Source organism: Strongylocentrotus purpuratus, unplaced genomic scaffold (genome assembly GCF_000002235.5).
Source record: "Strongylocentrotus purpuratus isolate Spur 01 unplaced genomic scaffold, Spur_5.0 spur5_scaffold_8, whole genome shotgun sequence".
NCBI lineage: Eukaryota > Metazoa > Echinodermata > Echinoidea > Camarodonta > Strongylocentrotidae > Strongylocentrotus > Strongylocentrotus purpuratus.
Genome location: NW_022145614.1, coordinates 13,660,698 through 13,683,733, shown reverse-complemented (window position 1 = coordinate 13,683,733; position 23,036 = coordinate 13,660,698). Strand labels below are relative to the sequence as shown.

Here is a 23,036-nt window from a genome sequence, read left to right as displayed (position 1 = left end):
GGTATACTACCTCCCCCTTGAGTAACAAAAATCAAAAAAAGATTCAGGAAAAAAAAAAAGAAAATTGGAAAAAAATTGGAAAAGATTGGAAAAAAATCGGGAAAGAAAGGGAAAAATAGGAAAAATAAGGGGAAAATCAGGAAAATTGTTTTCTAAAAAATATTAAAAAATAAATAAAATTGGGAAACCGATTTAAATTGGGTAATTATCAGGCCTGGTATACCTACCCTAACTTCAGACGAGAGTCCATCAACCACCTGTTCCGTGGCCCTCACTGTCAAGAAGTAGGATAGCAGATCCTCTGCTAAGATGGCGTCTACGAGAGTGATGGTACCGTCGTTGGGGTTGATGGTGTGGAGGGGTCTGTTTTCTGGGCCGACGATGGAGTAGGTCAATGGAACGTTGCGTGAGAAGGATGATGCTGTGACTTGGATGACCCTAAGGAGACAATGGTTTGGAGTTAGGTGCTGAGACACGCTTTCACACAACGCAGCTCTTTTAGTTTTAGTTTGTTTTTAGCTCAGTGTAACTTTTAATTTTGCTTTAAAAAAAGGGATGGATTAACAATGTTAAATCTGAGATGCACAGCCCTATGTGATATCAGTGTCTGTGATATGGTGTTAAATTGAAGCCCTAAAAAAATTGCGCTTCAAAATGATCAAGAAGTGCCTCAAAACAGTAAAAACCTTTGAGTGACCAGTTTTACCATACTCGTTTTCCCCAATAGACTTTAGTGTTAGACTGTTAGGCAAACGCAAAATTTGATTTCGATTTTCAATCATAAATGTCTTGATATCAGACAGGCGATCGGCTTGTAAATGTCATGGGGTTCCTGACTTTACCTCAAGGTATATGTTTCGCCGAGCGATGATTTTTGCTTGGTTTAGATTTTCTCTTTTTTTGCTCTTATAAGCTACCATAGGTTAAGTTCGGCACTGTCGCCATGTTCTTCAGTCAACGCAGTGCACAGTCAAAAATGTAGTCCAGTTTGACTCATTTACCAGTTAATCCGTCAGTTGCCATTCAAGTATTTCCGACGAAGTTTTGTCCCGCCACAGAAGTGAGTGTTTAGATTAATATAAACTGGAATGTGAACTCATAAAACGGAAAATAAGATAGATTCAAGTTGTACTGTAAAATGGATTCTAAAGAACTGTATTTAACTCATTTGCATAATGCACGTGTGGCATTAATCCCAAGATGGCTGCGCCTAAAATGGCCGCGCCCATAAGACGTACTTTTATTCATGTGTTTTTTCCAGTTCAATAATAATTGTCAAAACAGAATTACAGTAATAGGCAAATATTGTTTTATGTCATTTATAGAGTAAACAATGTATATATGTAGAAGTCCTAAAGATAAAGGATGTTTATATTTGTGCATGCTAGAATCTTGGATTTTATGCAGTTTTTTGGGGTGACAAAAGTTGGTCTGTGGAATTTGATTTAGCTTGTATAAAAGTTGCAAGACACTATTTATTGTCTTGGTGAAAGGTCAAGCTTTGCACCTCTGGCATAGTATTTTGACTAAGAATTGAAAGAAAGTGATTATTCATTTCAGAGTTAATAATGAAACTCAAAAGGATTGCTGTAGTGTAGTGTACTGCATGAGTAGATTACAGATGTAAATTACAGGTGTAAATTACAAGTTATGCCAGATAGTTTATTTTGCATTGAAGTGTAAATCTCTAGATTATTACTGGGAAGTTTTAGAGCAAGTCAGGTATTTCAGTTTAATTTATCAAACAGGGTTGAATTGTATGAAGACATTTTATGAGACAGTTTTTCTTAGGCGAGCAGAAATATGCAAATCAGGTGCCTGTCAAAGTCAGTGAAGGTCATACAATACATTTAAAGTGACAATCCAATGTTGAGGTTTCTAGAAGAAATTATTCTGTGCATATAAATGTGAATAATCAAGCTTGTGTATAGATGCAAGATAGAGATGTTTACATTTATTTTGGTTCATGCAAATTGACATTAATCTGTTTAAAGGGAAGTCAGGTCTGTTTGAGAAACTCTGAAAGTATGAGTGTTTGAAAGTAATGCATATATTAGAGAATGCAAAAGGTTTTGTAGCCATTGGCTCTGAACATCTGATAGTTAAAGGACGAGGTCAAGATTGACAGTTAATAGTTCGGAAGCAAAATGTGTTTAAATGAATCTTTATAGATTACTTGGTTTATTCAGATGTTTGGTATTGTATCTCATGTCAAGAATGATATACTAAATCTGTCACTGTTATTTTATCTGTTTTTTACAGATCGAATAAATAAGCTTCACAGCTTAATATCTCCATTTACGGCTGGACTCCCAAACTTCATTTTTCCCTTTCTTCAACTATTCATTGCATTCGATTTCTACGCTGACCTGGAATAGGAGACGAAGGGATTAAGTTAACCAAGATGACAACTGAACAAGATGTAAAGGACCTCAAGATCAAGAGGAGAACTGCAAAGGCTAAGCTAACCCGGATGTCCAACGCCTTGCAGCATTTGTTGGACCATGACAGGGACCTTGAGGAGGTTGACGAAGCTTTCCAAGGTTTGCAAGTTACATTTATAGATTTAGAGAAAAGGCATGAGGCCTTCTGTGAGACCATTGATGATGATGATGAATTCATTAAAGAGGAAGCCTGGTTGGAAAGCTGCCAGTCTACATTCATTGATATGCAGATGAGAATAAGGGACCATGCCAAGTCAAAGGCAATTGTAACTGTACCGGATGTGAGTGATGGTCCAATCGGAGCTACTGCTGCATCGTCTGTAGCCGCAGAGACAGCAGGGCAAGAGAATGAGACTGTGAGCAGCAGGGTTCTTGTTAATAGCCGGCAACCGGCTATTTTTTCCGGCTGTAACGGCAATCGTAGCCGGCTGTAAGCCTCTCCAAAAAAAAAAAAAATAATAATACAAAAATCACATCATATTCGGTCAAGTCGCTATCTCAAACCCTGCTGGTCTTCAGACTGTCGGGCTGAGCATTCCCAGCCCCGGACTATGGCACAAATTGGGTCATCCTGATAAACAGAGACCACTAATAAACAACATAAAACATGTCTTATTATTCCTCATCTGTACTTGATATCATGATTAACCTTGCAAAGTTACTCTGTGAAGATAGCTGATCTGTGACGTGTTTATATATGCCTTTGCAATGCAATGTTTGCACATGGTCAGGGAGAGAGCTCCCTGCATGTATCATTGCCATATGAAATTATGTGGAAGTGTGTATCACACACACCCAAGACACACCCTGCAATGAGCTGATCCAAGTTAGTGACCAATGAGGAAGGTTCTCTAGCTATGTGGGTGGAGTTTGATACCAGCATAAATTACAGGTTGGTGACCGCGCGTGCTTTCACCGTACCCAGTTCAGTGGGAGGTCAAGAAGCCACGCCCACAAGTGTGCATGTGACAAGCATGAGCTCTCCATCTGTGTGTATGTACAGTGTATTTGGGCGCCGGAGGTTTGTGTGTACATGTGTGTGTGACTGAGAGAGCATGCATGGGCTAGCATGTCCCTGCATGTCCCTGCATGGACGAGGCAGGGACATGAGTAAGACAAGTAAGACAAGTGAGACTCGATAGAAAGGATGGCTGTGTTAATCGGCTGAATTGAAGAATGATCAAAAACTTAAATTACTCACAATATTCAAGACTTTGTTGATTGATATTTCTAAAAATTCAATTATTATTGTTATCAATATTTTTGTATTTTATTTATATATGAACATTATTTTAGGGGGCGAGTCGGCAAGGGATGGATATTAATATTGAGAGAGAGAGAGAGAGAGACTCGGGGGAGAAGGGATGTGAGAGCAACTGACCATCGAATGTGTAAACATTTAGAAAGTTGTGAGCTGAGAGTGCAGTAATAAGAAAAGGTACATGAGCGATGAACACATTGCAGAAGAGAAGGGAATAAAGAGGGTGAGAAAAGAGAGAAGGGGGCTGGTTGTTTTATTGTTTACAAATTCATTCATGGGAATTACTGCTGCCAGAAAGCTGGCGCGCAGCGGCCAGGGTGTAACATTACACTGCGGTTTCTTTGATTATCTTTATCATCGGCTATTAGCACATTCCAAAATGTATGCAAATAACGGTTAACCGGAGCGAGAAATGCTAAACGGTTTTGATGAATGCGGTCGGATAACCGTCGGTTAAACGGTTTGACTCAGGCCTAGTGTGAAACTGTGATTGATTTGGCGATGCACGATTCGATTCAGAATACGAGCGCTGCACAACCGGTGCGGCACGCTATACACATACACTGTCACAGAGACTAGACCGTAGACGTACGTTCGTAAACAAGCTCAAGCCAGCGAACTCCGCTCGCAATAATTTAAAGAGGCCAGCTCCAGAGCTCGCTCTGCGTCCAAATGATCACCCGCATTGGCATTGCTATTTATACTTCGTAATCCTAAGTTAGATCTACCGTATTGTGAATAAAAAATGAAAATTTGTACTCATATGTACTCAGAACTTTGTCCAACACCGATATAATCCTTATATCTATTTGATAATTGGTTCAATACAACAACAAAAAGGTTTTTTTCTGGATCTTTTCTTTTCGTGTTGTAACATTTTTACTTTTACTTTTAGCGATCTATTTTACCAATTCGAAAAACAGAGGTGGCATATTGCATATAAACGTTAAGCGCATGGCGATTGGAAGAAAAGTACCGAAAACTATTTTTTTTTCGTAGGCCTAGAGTCTATAGAAATAATTATTAATTATTATTTTTTTAATTTTTCATCGCAAACGATTTTCTTCACTGACAAGGTCCTGTAAACGTCAGTTAACTGTTTTTGCCCAGGACTACCTTGTATCATTATCATGTAATTCAAAATTGTAGATTCATCACAAATATGATTGATTTATCAGAAACAATAATGGAGCATTTTCATTTCATATTGTATATCATATGAAAAGTAAGTTATTCAGCCAAAATATTCATGATCTTTATCATTAAACTATGGCTCATACAGTGTGGTCATATCTTCAAAAATAAGGCTAAGATAGCACCAGAGAGCATCTAAAACCCTAAAGCTTCCTGGACCCCGGCCGCAAGGGACTTCGCGCTTCGCGCTCGTGATGTGCGCTTCGCGCACATGGAGATGTGCGCTACGTGCACAGAGATTTTTCTTTTGCAATTTTAGTAGCCTCCTGTAAATCATAAATAGCCTGCTATCAGAAAAATTAACAAGAACCCTGGAGCAGAGAGGCAGAGGTTGACTCACGTGTTGTCACCTCCTGCAAAGTACAGATGGAACGCCCAAAACTTCCAAAGTTCAGCGGTGACGTAAGAGAGTTTGCTACGTTTCGATCGGACTTTCATCATCTAATCGATACTCGATATAGCAAGAGAGATGCGGTCACCATACTGCGTACCTGCCTCCAGGGAAAGCCCTTGGACATGATAAGAGGGGTAGGCAACGACTACGATGCTGCTTGGGCATACCTGAACTCTGTTTTCGGTGACCGGCGATTTATAGCAGATGCCATTATCTACGATGTGAATTCTTTTAGGGATTTGAGGGACGGAGAGGACTCCAGATTTTGCGATCTGGTGCACCTGTTGAGGCGAAGCTTCAATACACTGAAGGAAGTTGGCTGTCCACAAGACATTGACAACAGCCAAACGTTGGCTCTGATAGAGCGCAAGATGACCCTCGAAGACCGGAAGGTGTGGTTCAGACATGTAGAAAGTGCTGACAAGGATGTCCGTTTGCAGCACTTACTGGACTGGATGGAGACGGAGATGATGACACGTATGCGGGCCACTGCACCGCTTAGAAGTGCAACTAGTAGCAGCAGACAGAAGAATGCAGTCCACCATGTAAGTGCTGACAACAAACAGAACAGTGAGAATACCCAATTTACCCAGTACAGATGCTGGATCTGCAAATCTTCTGATCATTGGGTTGAACATTGCCAGAAGGTCCTCTCCAAGAGTCAGACAGAGAGGTTTCAGTTAATGAGAGACAATCATGCATGTTTTAGTTGTCTCAAGAAGGCAGGCAGAGAGCACAACATGAGAACCTGCAAGAGAAGGAAGAGGTGCTCTAAAGAGATAAATGGGGAGCAGTGCTCTTCATTTCATCATCCTCTGCTGCACAGGGAAGTTGAAACCAGAACTGAGATAGTAGCCAGTGTAGCTGGAAATTCCGCCCTACTGCCAGTGGTTACGGTGAAAGTGCTGGGTCCAGATCAGAAGAGTTCAACAGCTAACTGTCTAATAGACTCAGGATCCCAGATCAGTCTTGTGAAGCAGTCGATGGCAGACGACATGGGTTTGGTTGGGAAACCGATCACGATCAACATCACGAAAGTCGGAGGCCGTGTTGAAGCAGTGAAGACGAAACTGTATAGGATGAGACTACAGTCACTTGAAGGCAAGCAGGCTTACGGAGTGTCGGCACTTGGGTTGGAGTGCATCAACGATAATGTAGCAGAAGTTCGGGTTGATGAGCTTGCAAGGACATTCCACCTGAAGAAGGATCTTTTACACCGTGGTTTTGGATCCATCGATGTGTTAGTAGGAACCGATCATGCTAAGCTTCATAAAGGAGAAACCAGAGAGAGAGGGAATATGTTGGCAAGGCATTCACCTTTAGGATGGGTAGTGTTTGGAGCTACCTCAAAGCAACAGCCAACCAAGAGTATAGTTATGAATGTTATGCTTGCCAACTCAGTGGACTTCAATGATTTCTGGACGACAGAACCAGTTGAAGTTTGTCATGATCCAGTGCAGTGCCATCCTAGTGGTATCAGCAGGCAAGAAGCAGAGGTGAATGTTGCAGATGATCTCACCCAAGATTTGAGTGAAGATGAGTTTGACGGCAGATGGCAGCACGGACCTGATTTTCTGTGCCAACCAAAGTCAGAGTGGCCAGAAGAACCAAAGCTAGAGGGAAAGGTGCCTAAAGTTGAATCAGAAAGAGGTAAAGAAGAACAATCAGTCTTGATAGTAACCAACAAAGAGGACGTCATTGACTGCAAGAGGTTCTTCAGCTGGAGAAAGTTGATAGGAGTGACATTATATGTGCTGAAGTTTGTACGAAATCTGAGATCAAAGTGCAGGAAGGAAATTGATGTTGGTGATAATGACAACATTGGCACTTTGACACCTGATGAGTTGGAGCAAGGAGAAGCAGTATTGATCCAGAATGCCAAGAAGTCACTGAAAGGCAGAGACGATATGGGAGAACTGAAAGCCCTTAGTGCTCACACAGACGGTACGGGCATCATCCGAGTAGGAGACAGAGTAGATAGAGCTGAGATGTCGTTTGAAAGGGAACACCCAGACCTGCTTCCTTTCGAACACGGGATATCTACCTTGACCACACGACATGCTCACATGAGTGGTCATACTGGAGTTGCAGCTACCACAGCAAAGGCCAGAAGGAGGTACTGGATTCTGAAGGGGCATAGACTGGCAAAGACTGAAAAGTTCAAATGTGCAGTGTGTGGAGCATTTGACCAGAAGGCAGAATCACAGGAAATGACCGAGTTACCCAGAGAAAGACTAGCCCCACATACACCACCAGTTTTGTTCACATGTCTGCATTTAGAGTTTGCAACTGAATGTTCCGCGATGGAGTTTGTTCAAATACTTCGTCAAATCTTTGCTTTGAGAGGGAAGCAATCACAGATCTGGAGTGATAACAGTACTCAGTTTGTAGGTGCTCAACGTGTGTTAAAGGAGTTCTGTACTGTAAAGGGAACGAAATGGACGTTCATAGCCCCGCATCACAACGGCTGCGCCGAGTCATTGGTGAAGAGCTGCCAGTCTGCTCTCAAGAGAGCCATTGGAGAGCAAATCCTGACACCGTTTGATCTGTATACATGCCTGATAGAGGTGGCCAATCCAGACAATCAACCGCCGATTGGCAGAATCCCGACTGATCCTGATGATGGGAGCTATCTGAGTCCTAATGACATGCTGTTAGGATGTGCATCCAGTGATGTCGCACAAGAGCCGTTCCGAGAACCCAAGAACCCAAGGCATCGAGTAGAGCTCGTCCAACGGATTGCAGACGCCTTCTGGCAGCGTTTGAGAAGAGACGTGCTCCCGTTATTGACGCCAAGATGGAAGTGGAACATTGATCGTCGCAATTTTTGTGTCGACGATATTGTTTTTGATGGCTGACGCCAACGCGTTACGTGGAAAATGGACCCTCGCTCGCGTTGTGGAAGTGTATTCAGTATACCCTGTTGAAGGCTACGAACAGTAATATAGCAAGTGTTAATTTAATGTTAATGTTTTTCATGAGGAAAGTTCCCTCATTGGGTGGGGAGGATGTTTCGCCGAGCGATGATTTTTGCTTGGTTTAGATTTTCTCTTTTTTTGCTCTTATAAGCTACCATAGGTTAAGTTCGGCACTGTCGCCATGTTCTTCAGTCAACGCAGTGCACAGTCAAAAATGTAGTCCAGTTTGACTCATTTACCAGTTAATCCGTCAGTTGCCATTCAAGTATTTCCGACGAAGTTTTGTCCCGCCACAGAAGTGAGTGTTTAGATTAATATAAACTGGAATGTGAACTCATAAAACGGAAAATAAGATAGATTCAAGTTGTACTGTAAAATGGATTCTAAAGAACTGTATTTAACTCATTTGCATAATGCACGTGTGGCATTAATCCCAAGATGGCTGCGCCTAAAATGGCCGCGCCCATAAGACGTACTTTTATTCATGTGTTTTTTCCAGTTCAATAATAATTGTCAAAACAGAATTACAGTAATAGGCAAATATTGTTTTATGTCATTTATAGAGTAAACAATGTATATATGTAGAAGTCCTAAAGATAAAGGATGTTTATATTTGTGCATGCTAGAATCTTGGATTTTATGCAGTTTTTTGGGGTGACAAAAGTTGGTCTGTGGAATTTGATTTAGCTTGTATAAAAGTTGCAAGACACTATTTATTGTCTTGGTGAAAGGTCAAGCTTTGCACCTCTGGCATAGTATTTTGACTAAGAATTGAAAGAAAGTGATTATTCATTTCAGAGTTAATAATGAAACTCAAAAGGATTGCTGTAGTGTAGTGTACTGCATGAGTAGATTACAGATGTAAATTACAGGTGTAAATTACAAGTTATGCCAGATAGTTTATTTTGCATTGAAGTGTAAATCTCTAGATTATTACTGGGAAGTTTTAGAGCAAGTCAGGTATTTCAGTTTAATTTATCAAACAGGGTTGAATTGTATGAAGACATTTTATGAGACAGTTTTTCTTAGGCGAGCAGAAATATGCAAATCAGGTGCCTGTCAAAGTCAGTGAAGGTCATACAATACATTTAAAGTGACAATCCAATGTTGAGGTTTCTAGAAGAAATTATTCTGTGCATATAAATGTGAATAATCAAGCTTGTGTATAGATGCAAGATAGAGATGTTTACATTTATTTTGGTTCATGCAAATTGACATTAATCTGTTTAAAGGGAAGTCAGGTCTGTTTGAGAAACTCTGAAAGTATGAGTGTTTGAAAGTAATGCATATATTAGAGAATGCAAAAGGTTTTGTAGCCATTGGCTCTGAACATCTGATAGTTAAAGGACGAGGTCAAGATTGACAGTTAATAGTTCGGAAGCAAAATGTGTTTAAATGAATCTTTATAGATTACTTGGTTTATTCAGATGTTTGGTATTGTATCTCATGTCAAGAATGATATACTAAATCTGTCACTGTTATTTTATCTGTTTTTTACAGATCGAATAAATAAGCTTCACAGCTTAATATCTCCATTTACGGCTGGACTCCCAAACTTCATTTTTCCCTTTCTTCAACTATTCATTGCAGCATGAGCTAAACCAAGGATATTTTTTAAAGGATCTAAGACAAAGTTACCGGATCCCATTAAAGGTACCTGTACATGTACTATTCAACAAATGAAAATCAGTCAAACATAGTATCAAAGTAGAATCAGATAGGAGGTGACAACAGTACAAGACTTCTCCATTTACGGTAGAAGTAGAAGTAGTAGATGGTAGAAGGAGACGGTAGAAGTAGACTTTATTGGATAACTTCTTTTAGCACCAGTCAAATTTGGTTCATGATGTCTATAATTTTGTGAGTTATTTATACTGCAAAAACGAATCTCAACTGACATAAGCACTTTATTTTTGCGAACTTGCAATAGCTTCTTGCTGTCAAAATCACTGCCATTGACATTTCAAGAAAGTTTCATGCTGCCAACGTTTCTGATCTGACAGTAAAAAAAAATACAAATGGCATTGTTTTCATATATTCCTTTTCTAATTAAAGATAGATAGATAGATACATACATATATGCATACACAGTCATACATACATAGAGAGGGAGGGAGGGAGGGAGGGAGAGAGGGAGGGAGGAAGGGAGAGAGAGAGAGAGAGAGAGAGAGAGAGATAGAGAGAGAGAAATTAAGAGTATAACTTACGCCTGATTAGCCTGGTCCTCCAGCACCGAAGCACTGTATTCTTCTTGGCTGAACTGAGGTGGGTACGAGCCGCCGTAGACGCGGACGGTCCCGGTTACCCCTCCATCAAAACTACCGCTCGTACCCGTCGCCATCACGCTGAGGATGTACTCTAGATCCTGCACGTAGCCCGGAAACCCGCTTACGATGGCCGTGTAAACGCAGCCATCTGTTTCGCCCACAGTGAAAGCGCCATCTCCACCTGTAAGTACGTATGTCACAGAATATTATATTTCAGAAGATAGGTATTTTATATGAGATAGAGTAACAAATTTTAACCCCTTGATTATGAAGCCTGACTTGACTTTATATTGGAAATGCATGTTCAACAAAAATGGTGCAGTACCGAAAGTATTAAATGTTGTCTTTGATAATGTAGGAACGATATCATTACTTCTACTTACATGTATATATGCTGAGCACTTATCTTTAGAAAGTTTAGAAGATACTGCTACTCGGAAACAAAAAAAAATCAAAGTAAAGTCTCAACAACAAAGGTATGGACAAAGAATAAAAAAACATCAGCACTAATAAATACTGGCTTTGTGATGTTATTTTACATTTTTCAATCCATCTAAATTACCAGGATCCAAATTTGTATTATTTTATAGTGTTTTTTTTTAAATACCGGTAATCATTTCAAAGGGGGCACTTTTTTTTTTTACTTAAAGGAGGCAAATTGCTCTCAGCCTCTATCCCTGGTTGAAACCTTCCTGCTTGAAATGTGTTTGTAATTTCACTGCCTGGGTCTTGGACCCTTGGTCTTGTTATTGTTAGGCAATTATATATTTTATATCTAACTTGGCAGGATCAAAATTTGTATAACAGTGGATTAACACACAAAAAAATTAAAGGGGCACTGTTTAGCTTTTAGGGGGCGAATTGCTCTTGGCCCTATCCCCGGTTGAAACCTACCTGCTTGCAATGTGTTTGTTTTTTTCACTGCCTGGGTTGGTCTTGTTGTAAGACAATTTCATATTATGTATCTACCTGTAACTTGGCAGGATCCAAGTTTGTATTATTTTATAGTGGGCTTTTAAAAATTATTATTTTATAGTGGGTTTTTAAAAATTATTATTTCAAAGGGGGCATTTTTTTAACTGTATGGAGGCAAATTGCTCTCAGCCTCTATCCCTGGTTGAAACTTGGCAGGATCTAAATTTGTATAACAGTGGATTTACACTCCAAAAGATTTTAAAGAGGCACTGTTTAGCTTCTAGAGGGCGAATTGCTCTCGGCCCCTATTCCCGGTTGTAACCTACCTGCCCTCAAAGAGTAAGTGATGTCGCTTCCCAAGTCTTGGTCAGAGGCTTCGAGGGTGTAGATGCAGGCCTGATTGGGGGCATCCGTAGGCACCACAGCGATGTAGGGGTACACCGGCATGGTCCAGACCGGGAGGTCATCGGCATCCAGGATGTCAAAGGTCACCACCAATGTGTCAAGTGCATCTACAAATATTGAAGGAAAAAAAAAGAGAAATTGATGAAATTAAATGATGAAGGGAAAGATTATAGTATAAGCTTTTACCTATTTAAGTTGTTCAAGCGTGGGTACATGTACATGTATATAGAAATCAGCACACGGACGTACGCACAGTGTTATGTAGTGATCGCCAAGTTGCCTACTTCACATGCATGAGCATCTTTAAACCATCGGTAAACTTTGATTTTAGTACATGATACAACACATTTCCAATTAACTCAACATTGATTTATCTTGGGCTTAGAATCAAACATATTATTAAGGTAAATAGTCAAAGGTGTCCCATATACTGGTATGTAATGAAGTAGTATTATTTAGTTTATTCTGGAATCAGGGAAAAAATTAACATTTATTTTTCGGGGGCTACTTTTCACGCTTTCCCGCATGAAAATAACATTCTAAAATTTGTTTTGCATTGAACGCTATGCAAATTTACAGGGGCTCTTTTCTGATTATCGGGGGGCTACATCGCCCGAGCCCCCATGTATTTTTTTCACTGTCTGGAATTGTGAACATTAATCAACACAAAAATGTAACCGTATTTGATGTTTTTTCGGATTCAAGCACTAATAGGCATATCAGCTTGAAACTGTTATCAGACATACAAGTATATCATGTACATGTACATGTACATGTGGTTATAAATTATGAATGGGGGAAAAGGCTTAGAGTTGCCCATTTATAGAGATAATGAGACATAATGAGAACAGTATAACATGAAGTGTTTTTTTTTCACTGTAGACCTACATGTACATGTGTGTAACTATAGAACAGAATGTGACATAACGATAAAAGATATGCATTTTTTATACAAGTGTCAGTTCTTTACCAAAGAAGTAACAAGAAGCCAAAGCTTAAAGCTGTATATTGAATTTTTACACTATCAATAATACTGTCCATCCATTTCCCCCACTGTATAGGGGCATTTACACAACAAACAAAAACTGCTTGGTTTTTTCTCACATTCTGGAGTTTTATCTTAAGTTCCTAGGTATCTACCCATAACGAAAAACCAAAATAGAAAGACCCAACTCTGGAGTGTGTTTGATTTTTAATCGCCAGCCGAAAACTGTACTGGTTTTTGCAGTGCATGTGAATGCTTACTTTCAAAACACCAGTAGGTTATTCCTTTTTGGGGTCTCATGACTCTCCTCGCTTCAGCGTTAACACATGCAGAGCAGCAATAGGTAAATTGCATGCCCACAACTCAGAAAGAAAAAAACAGAAAATCTAACACTGATATTTTTTCTATGATTTTCCAGTAGTGTAAATCGTAGTTTAAAAAAGAAACGTTGGTTTTTCAACCGGGGTTTTCTGCAGTGTGAATGGGCCTACTGTATACATGTATAGGCCTACCAGTACTTCCTTGATTTGTTGACACAAAAGGGTTGAGGATTAAAGGCCAAACATGGAATTCTCCCCTTTGTAATCCAAACAAAGTTTGTCTTTGTCCATCTCACCTGAGACTTGAGTTTTGATGAGTAATTCACAGTACAATAGACACAGTCTTTTTTGCATCCCCTCCCCTTTCCCCCAATTTGGAAAAGGAGGTTCACAATGTAGTTGTAATAATGTAGACCTTTTCTCCACATGTTTAGAGTTGGTGTAATTGTACATACCGGTACATGTATGTACAACTTGTTCATAAATGATAGTAGTGAAACAGTTTTTATGTTTAAAATAAAGCAGAACTTTCTTTGAGATAATGTTGATTGAACATGCATGTGCAATTGTGAATTTTCATGGAAAAACTACTGGTAATTTGTAAATATATTATGTAAGTAATTAAGTGATTATATTATTTCAGCTTTTCAAAATATGTACAGTATGTAGGCTGTAAGAACTAGATGTATGCAAGTCAGTGTATCATCTACAAATCTAGGCTTACTGTACAAGAGTACATAAATAAACATTAGGAATATATATATTATATATATATATATATATATATATACATGTATATATAATATGCATGTATACTGCAGCATTACTACATGTATGTAGTATAAGCCAGTAAGCCAGTAAGCCTACATGTATACTTTTCCAATACAGGTTAACGCAAGTTAGAGAGAAATAAAAATGTATTCATACAAATTTCTCAAAAGCCATCTATTTAATAAACATGATTCATATGGAAATCTGCAGGTGGCAAGTTCAAATGCAATACAGCCCCCGCTGTGTCAGTTCACTGAACGAAGAGTATTCAGAGAGGGTACATTTCTCTAACCGTTTGCACACCACGCACACACACCCCCCCGCACAAAGCGGCCAGATTCATACACAAAAGCCTGCATACAATCTACAGGTTCACCACAAAATGCAGAGAACGAACGAACGGCCTCTACTCTGCATCATTGTGCAGTTGAAGTGGGGTGAGTCAATCGTGCGGAATGCAGACAAGCATTGCATGTGTACCTTGAGAGTGTGTGTGCGTGCATAATGGAACCGCGCCTTCTCCTTCTTCTGCCATGGCTGGATGCACACAAACAATATCATTCTTTTACAAATCCTTGACAAATGAAAAGACTATGTCCTCACCATGACTGTACATAATAGATGTATACATGTTTATATGACAGCCGTTATATTGTTTTCTGTGAAGTTTTTAAATAGATTTCTTTGGTAATGCGTTGTGTACACCCTGTAGATGTCATATTTTACTTTAGAGTGGCTGCAAAAGGAGCAGAAAAAACAGTACTGTACCTGCCTAAAACAAAACATCAAACAGGGCTATCGTTTAAAGAGATGAGAAGAGATACAAAAAGATACAAAACGAAATTGAGCTAGAGATAGAGAGAGAGAGAGAGAGAGAGAGAGAGAGAGAAAAGAAAAAAAACAGAATCATTTAAACCTTTGACCTCGCATGAAAGATGTTTGTTGAGACTCATGGAAAACTTTGGTCATGACAATGGAATGTTATTGTTTACTCCACATATTTTATCTGTATGGCTGTACAAAGTTGTTTTTGCCCCTCCACGGTACTTGTTTGCAAGACATATTCTTTTCAATATGCAGATAATGCAGGTATATTGTATGTAAACATGTACTTTGGGAAAGATATGGTGGTAAATAATTACATAGGACATGTATGCCTACACGTATGCGATATGAAATGTTGACTTGAACATGTAAATGAATAATATAGGCAAAAAATGATGGAGAGACTTCATTCCAAGAAAATATGTAAATATAGAAAATCACTATTTTTTTAAAAGGACCTATATCACAATGTACCATAACTATAAATACGGTACAACAAATTTTCCCAATATTACTTCCGTAAAATTCTTTAGAATTTGAACAGCACCATGTTTCTTATACAGTATACACTGTATTTAAACCTAACTTAATAGCAAATTTCTCATTTTATCAACTTGTACAATGTAATAATAGTGACTTACTCAGCGTGAATACTTCATTGAGCTTTACAACATTGATATTTTTCAAATATTGCATAATATTCAAGTAGAAATAGGGCGACATTAAACTAAATTGAACAAAGAGCACTGCCAGCGGCTAGCCTACAAACATTATCAATTATCATAAACACTGTACATGTACATTTACAAACCTGTACATCTGGGGCTATGGTATACTTTTTTTCAAATCAGTTCCAGTGTCCTAACTGCCCTTTATTATTAAAATAGAAGATGACTTTGTAGTCATGGTTGGATTATGATATCAATCCAGGGATTGTGAAGAGCAATTAGGGAAGGGATATTGCTGTCATGAAAGTCAATTACAAGGCAATGATGATGATGATGGTGATGATGATGTTCAGAGGGAAATGAGACGTGACAATCAAAATGAAGGACTTGACCGCGTAACTTTTCAATACACCTGTTCTGTCGAGCCAATATGTCTGTATGTACATGTACATGTATACAGGTGTACCATATACATTATATACAATTTTTCTTGACCAAACATTTTCTATTTTTTTTTTATTTTGGCTGAAACTTGCTTGTAAAAAATGAGAGTGTGTATAACTGTATACAGTAAATATGATTGAGTGAAGGAGCCTTGTACATGTACATGCTGTGATGAAATCTACACAATCATCAATTCAAAATACGTTTGTCTTGTTTTTCTCTTTCTTCCTGTTGTACCACTTATTTTATATTTGATTACTTATATAGTTTACGGACAAGCCTTTGACAGCCTTTGACCTTTGTTTGACCCCCCACATTTTGATACTTCTGTTCTGTTGTGTTATTTGTTGGAATTGCCTTACAAATGTATATTGTGAATGTTTGTTATGGTGATTTTTATCAAATATGCAAATAAAAATGAACTGAATTGATTAAAAATAATATATGTGTTTATCATTCTTAATGCTAATAATGTACATGTACATGAACAAAAACTCATAAATCAGATTTCAGAAACTATTTCTGCAACATGTGAACTTGTGGAGTACCGGTATACAGTTTTGTTTCAAGATACGGAAACGGTGAGAAGCGCCATGAATTTTAACAAACTTTACAAAGAAATTTTGAAGACAATGACAAACGATCTGATTATTCATGCCCAGAATAATTCCACTTGTATTGTTTTCTGTTAATTTTCATGAACATGGGAGGTCAAATTTCGAAACTTTACAAAGAAATTGCTTGTTAATAATTAGCCAAGATTTGTTTGCTTTCTTCGCATGATTGATAATGATCTTCCATGTTGCTCATATTTATATCAACACAGGAAACATGAAGGAATTCCTATTCGATAATAATGCTACCTGAATTTTCCAATGAAACATTACAACAACAGGCTACACTCACATCAAATCCTCCCCATGTTGTCCAAGCAGTAGGAGCATTATAAACAAGTTCAGATTTCTTTTGACTGTATTTTGCTTGAAAATATATGCAATTCCTAATTCTCCCATCACTTTTCTTATACACATGTGACTTCTTTAGAGGAAATTATAAATATAGACTTCATTGTACATACTGTATACATACAACTGTACATGTGTGTGGTACCATTGCCCATGCCTGAATATTTGAAATTATTTTAAAGAAAAAAATATAAATATATCTCTTCATTTAGTACTGAAAATGGTTATTGAATAGTATTTGTATTTCATACTTCACATGTGTACATGTACATGAACATTGCACATGAATGTCCATGTGAATTGGCCAGTTGGTGCAGTTTCATTTCTGAATACATGTTTTGGTAAACCCCGAGCAATAAATCTTCATTGGTATTTATAACAATTTAGTTCCTGGTTCTAAACAAAAATACCAACCTTGCATATTTCAGATTGTTTTCAGATCATGTACACCCACCCACCTGTAGTTTGCATTTAAAGAAATCCCTGTTTTGTCCTGTTTGGTTTTTTCCTTGATACAAAAATGTTGGTAATGTATGATACAATTTAAATTGAAAATAAAGCTCAAGTACTGTAATTAACGGTGTATTAACCGCACCTTTTTGCCGCCGAAAAAAATTCAAAGTCGGGGGTGCGGCTTATACTTTATAGTTTTGATTTATGCCCCTCCACCTGGCGCTATGCCTGGCAATGTCTCCCAGCTCGTTAATCGGTGTGTTGACTCACCACTTGGAAACTAGAACAACACTCAAATTTGTCTGTCATCTTGGTTCGAAAGTAATCTTTCTAATAGATCTCAATATGTAGTTTATAATAATTCCTCCAAAGATCTTTGGAAGCACATAGAGACGTTCTATAACGTGATATGCGCTATACAAGAACAGAATATTATTATACAGTGCAGTGTACATGTACATTGCACATGTACATATATTCTTTCCTTATAAATCTTGAAAATACCCCATATGCAAAAATGTACAATGCACAACAATAAACATGGTGTTGTCTAAAAACTTTCAAGTACATGTACATATACATTTAATGTGTTTTAACGTACTTTTTAATCCAGAATATATAAGTAATTAATGGTAGATTAAATCTTGTTCACTGTGGGTTTTCTTTGTCAGCGTTCCCCACCCTAAATCTTCTAACGCTACATTGTTCTCTGATCCTGTACACTGTATGTTTTTTTTTCTCTCTTTCTTTTCTATTTTTTTCTTCTTACCACTTTTGGCTACATCAGTAGTGGTGTAGGCTTGCGTAATTATCTCAATGACTTCCTTAGACAGGAAACAATTGATTTACAAGCTTAACACAATCTGTCAATTTGGATACCAACAAAAGTATCAATCACATGTACTTGAACTGAAGTGTTAACAATTACAATTCAACAAATTAAATGTTCATACTTTCTTCCAATTCAATTAAAGCGTGCCAAGGGACTCAAAAGGTAGCACAAATTGCGCTGGCTTCCTGCGTAATAATTTTTTCTCACAGCATTAAAAGTCACATTACAGTCTGGAATGGTTACACTTGCCAAGGTAGTATAAATTGTTTTATTTTAACATTCGTTCTGACAAATAGTTTTGTGCAAGGCCAGCAGCTACATGTACTGTATGTGAACTATTAAACACTTTAATACGAACACAAAAAGACAGAGTTAAGTGATCTTTAAAATCCTTCATGATGTTTAGACAGTCTGCAAATACATGTATTGTAAAGTCTATTTTTTCTAAAATTCACTGAATTATAGCGAAATTTACAGGTACATGTACATGGAGTGGAGCTTATTTGGTCTGGTAGTTCATGTACATACATGTACATGTAAATGTAGGCCTACGCATTTGATTTTTGAATAATGATTAAAATATTGTACAATTAAGAAAGTAAAATGTGAGATTTTCTGTTTTTCCAACCCTTCATTAAAGTGAATAAAATTCTTCACGCAACAATACTAGAAACAGTAGAAATTGATGTAAAAATGGATATCCTGCAGCATTAAGTGTGATGCAGTGGCATTATGAATACAAAAATACTGGAATGGGAACTGTCACATCCCTGATGTACATGATGACAGTGTACATGTGTAGTAGCGCATGTTTGTATTGATTTCATTGATTGCTCTTTAAAAACAACACAATAACATCTGGCGATATCACTTTATCCAGGAATGATGAACAAAATTAATGTGTAAAATACAATGTATACTGTAGAAATTGTCCTCGTCCATGACTCCATGTACTGTACAATGTACATGTACTGTAGTGTATTATACTGGTATACTATGGCTTTGCTTTGATTGGCCAATACTTAGATTGGCTCATCACAAAATTAAACCTTTCTTAGTTTTCTTTAATCTACATCTACATTTAGAGGCCTACGTCACATGAAAATAGCTAGATGTACAGTGTACATGTATGTACCTGTACATGTATGCCTAAATAGGCAGCTACTTACAATGTACATGAATATATGTAACGGTACATGTACATTTGTACATCTGTACATGTTGACCGACATACAAAGTATTATATATCGAACAACAGTACATGTTTGCATCTCGAACAAAACGGCAGAGAAATTGATGGGTTTCATGTAGGCTACATGTACCAGCAGCCTTACCAGAAAGACAGCATGGAAAATACCTCCTCTGGCTCATTGAATTTCATTATAATAATGCCTGCAGTATAAAGACAGAGATTGCAGCCAAAGAGGCATTGAATTTCATTTGATAGGCCTCGGGCCGTTTCATTTTCAACTTGCACTTGCGTGACAAAGTATTGAGTTGCATGAACAAGCCATCTATTAAAACTCTTTGTACTGTGAACTCTTGGCACCACGCTCATCTATTTTTTGTTTGGTTCTTTTCTATATAAAGTTAAAGAATTCAAAGCTGAAGAAATTTATATAAAAATAAAATAATAAATTCATATACATGTTCATGTACAGTCAAACCTGACTTTGCGGCCACCTCTCTATAGTGAATTAGTGATCACCTTCATTAATATTGTCTCCCTCTAGAGATAATGTAGAACCTGTCTAGAAAGGCCACTTGTCTACAGTGACCAATTTTCCTGTTTTCCCTTGAGAAGATGGATGGCCTTAATAGACAGGTTTGAGTGTGTACATGTACAGTACATGGTGTCTGTGTACAATACAGTTGTACATGTACATTAAAGGTAAAGACCAGTATTGGAAACGCCCCAGTTTCAAAAAATGAAATGGAAGCTCTCATTACCAATCATGTGAAAGAATATGTTTTGAATAATACATGATGATAAAAAATTTGCCGGGAAACAGTCTACTTATTCATATATTTGGTAAATTTGTTTCTCTCATGGTCTGTGAGAGATATAGGGTAGTCCCATATACATCTTTCTGTGTATAGTGCTTGTAACTTTACGAAATGTGCCAAATTTCTTATCATTTTGATGATTCCAGAACCTTGCAGATGCTAGATGCTAGATGATCAACCTTTTCTGATCGATTCCACAACGTTTCTTTCACAATGCAATCGCATGACCATAACTGGTCTTTACCTTTAAGTCAGTACATGTATAGTATATTTATAGAACAAGAGGACTAGAAATTAAGCAGGTATGAATCCTAGCTTCCTGGTTTACATGTACTGTATTAAGTTGGCACAATGATTCATGAAACACTAAATACATTTTCAGCAGCTGAGCAAATTATCAATGAATAGGCCTGTTTACTAATGATATGCGAGTGACGTCATAATCCCTCGCACCCTAGCGATTGTTACTACGTAGGGCAAGCTTTGCGTGGTGCGGCACGGTCGCCACATTGTTTTTCCATGCCCGCTACGCTATACACATACAAAGCCATTGCTAGCGACCGCGACGTTTTTTCACCCTAATTTCTACAATGGCATCGCCTTCGACATCGAGTTGTAGTTCCAGCAAGCCGTTTTCGCAGTGGACAGTGAAGGAGCTCACCGATTATTTAAGAAAGAGAGGAGTTACGACATCAGGGTACAACAAACAGAAACTAGTTCAACTTGCGACTGCTGTGGCCGATATCGCTTTGCCCCAAGACCCGGACCTTGCGAGCTTCGACTCCGCACGGTTGCTGCGGGAGAAGTTGGAGCGTGCGGGGTGCTCGTTCGACGACCCAATGAAAATCACCGGCTACACCGAGAACTTTGAAAGTATACCAGATTTCGGATTATACGACATTTTCAACTACCTGATAGTAAATAGAACTGACTACGACAGAAAGAAACTCAAAGCATATAAATCGTTTGAGGACTATCGTCTATTTGCTGACGGGAATGTGGAGCAAATGAAGTTCAATGAAGTCCATTCATATGGGGTCTGTCTGCGTACCGTGAATCGCTGTTACACGTGCCGTAACAGCAATGCTTACCTCCCATTTTTGCGATATTTCGTCGGATTTCGGAAAATTAAATCGAAGATTTGTCATGTACAACTGAGAAAAACTATATTTATTTTAATTATATACCCTAAGGTTGGAAAACAAACAGTTTTAAACGAAGTTTATTAGGACGATGATCAGCCTTTTTTTCCTCGCATTCCCCACATCGCCGTATACAAAGTGTGTGTAGCAGGGCCGTAGCAGACACTGCGCTCGGTTTGTTTGCCAGAGCTTACAACCGTGTGCAAATTTAAAGGTCCGTGAATACATTAGTAAACAGGCCTATTTGGCAAAATATAGGCCTACATTTTTACATTGTACATGTGCACATGCTACATACAGGTGTACCGTATTTGCCGGCGTATAGGCCGCAGTATTTTTGGAAGAGAAAATATCAAAAAGTCGGGGTGCGGCCTATGCGGCGAAAGAGTAAAAAATGTTTGTTTTTTTTTTGTTTTTTTGTTTTTTTTTTAAATTTTATTTATGGCGCTATGCCTGGCAATGTCTTCCAGCTCAGTAATCAGTGTGTTGACTCACCACTCGGAAACTACAACAACACTCAAATTTGTCTGTCATCTTTGTTTGAAAGTAATCTTTCTAACAGATCTCAATATGTAGTTTATAATAATAATTCCTCAATTTTTTTTCTATAACAAATGGTGTACCACAAGGTACACCATTGGTACCATAGGTACTCTATTGTGTTTAATTTACATTAATGATCTTACACATTCTTCTAAAAACGACATTGTTACTATTATTTGTGACAAGTTTACAAGCACAAATCAGCGCCTTTAACTGCACCTCGATGTTAAATGAAGGTCCTTCCCCGCGTGGGTTTTCGGCAACAAAACATCAACAACAACCAAAAAAAAAAAAAAAAAAAAAACGATTTTTTTTTTTTTTTTTTTTTTTTTTTTTTTTTTTTAAATGTCAAAATCGGGGGTGCGGCCTATACGGCGGTGCGGCCTTTACGCCGGTAAATACGGTACACAGTTTCTAACTTTCTACACATATACATGTACATGTACATACATGTTTATATGTAAAGTACTTGGATAGAAAATTGAATTTTCTTTTCATTTCATTTCGTTTCATTTCAATTTTCATTCCAAATTAAATGACGGAAATAGACAGGTTGATATCAGGCACCCCATAAATCGGTAAACATAGTCGAGTCCTGATTAACTTGGGAATGTCTATACAGTACATGTAATGTATGTACATGGAACACCCATTGGCCCAAATTCACAAAGCAAGGTTTGAGCTCAGACCAAGGTTTAAGCTCAAACCTCCTTTTGTTTCGCCAAACCTCCTTTTGTTCTTTACAAACCAGGTTTGTAAAAAACGCGTAAAACGCGTCAGATGACGTACGAAAACCAAGGTTTGTCGACAAACCTCCTTTGTGAATTCGGGCCATTATGTTTCAAGCTATTTGTTCTAGTAAGCATTACCAATAGGGGGAAGAAAATATATAAAAACAAATTAAAAGCACATACTGTACAAATATTCCTGTACATGTATATCATGTATCATCTGCTTGTTTAAAAGAATGAAATGATTAAATTTTAAGCATTAAGCATGAACTGCACTTGTCTGCATAGTGCATACATGTACATGTAAAGACTTAAACTTCCTCATCAAATACATTGTTTTCTATTTCCAAATTTAAAAACAATGGTTAAAGACAATAATGGAATACATTGTACATGTTCATATTGCAAAAGAGCCTGCAAAAGGTTCAATATCAGGTCACGACATCCAGTATTCATGCATGATTTGCTGCTAATAACATCATGCATATAAACTGTGTTTAGAGTGTACATGTAGCCTTAAGGCTCTGCCGCAGAGCATTCTCGCCATCGGGC

The 23,036-nt window shown here is 37.9% G+C and overlaps 1 protein-coding gene across 2 annotated transcripts in view; it reads right to left on the bottom strand.

The window, feature by feature from the left end:
• The window catches only part of LOC105442843 (neural-cadherin-like), a 72,551-nt gene that overhangs the window by 40,213 nt on the left and 9,302 nt on the right, over positions 1 to 23,036 (bottom strand). For both annotated transcript variants that reach the window (XM_030975151.1, XM_030975152.1), the window contains exons 3-5: positions 11,720 to 11,905; positions 10,419 to 10,659; positions 228 to 438 (exon numbers count right to left, since the gene is read on the bottom strand). In XM_030975151.1, coding sequence (XP_030831011.1) covers positions 228 to 438; positions 10,419 to 10,659; positions 11,720 to 11,905 — 638 coding nt within the window. The remainder of the gene's footprint in view (positions 1 to 227; positions 439 to 10,418; positions 10,660 to 11,719; positions 11,906 to 23,036) is intronic.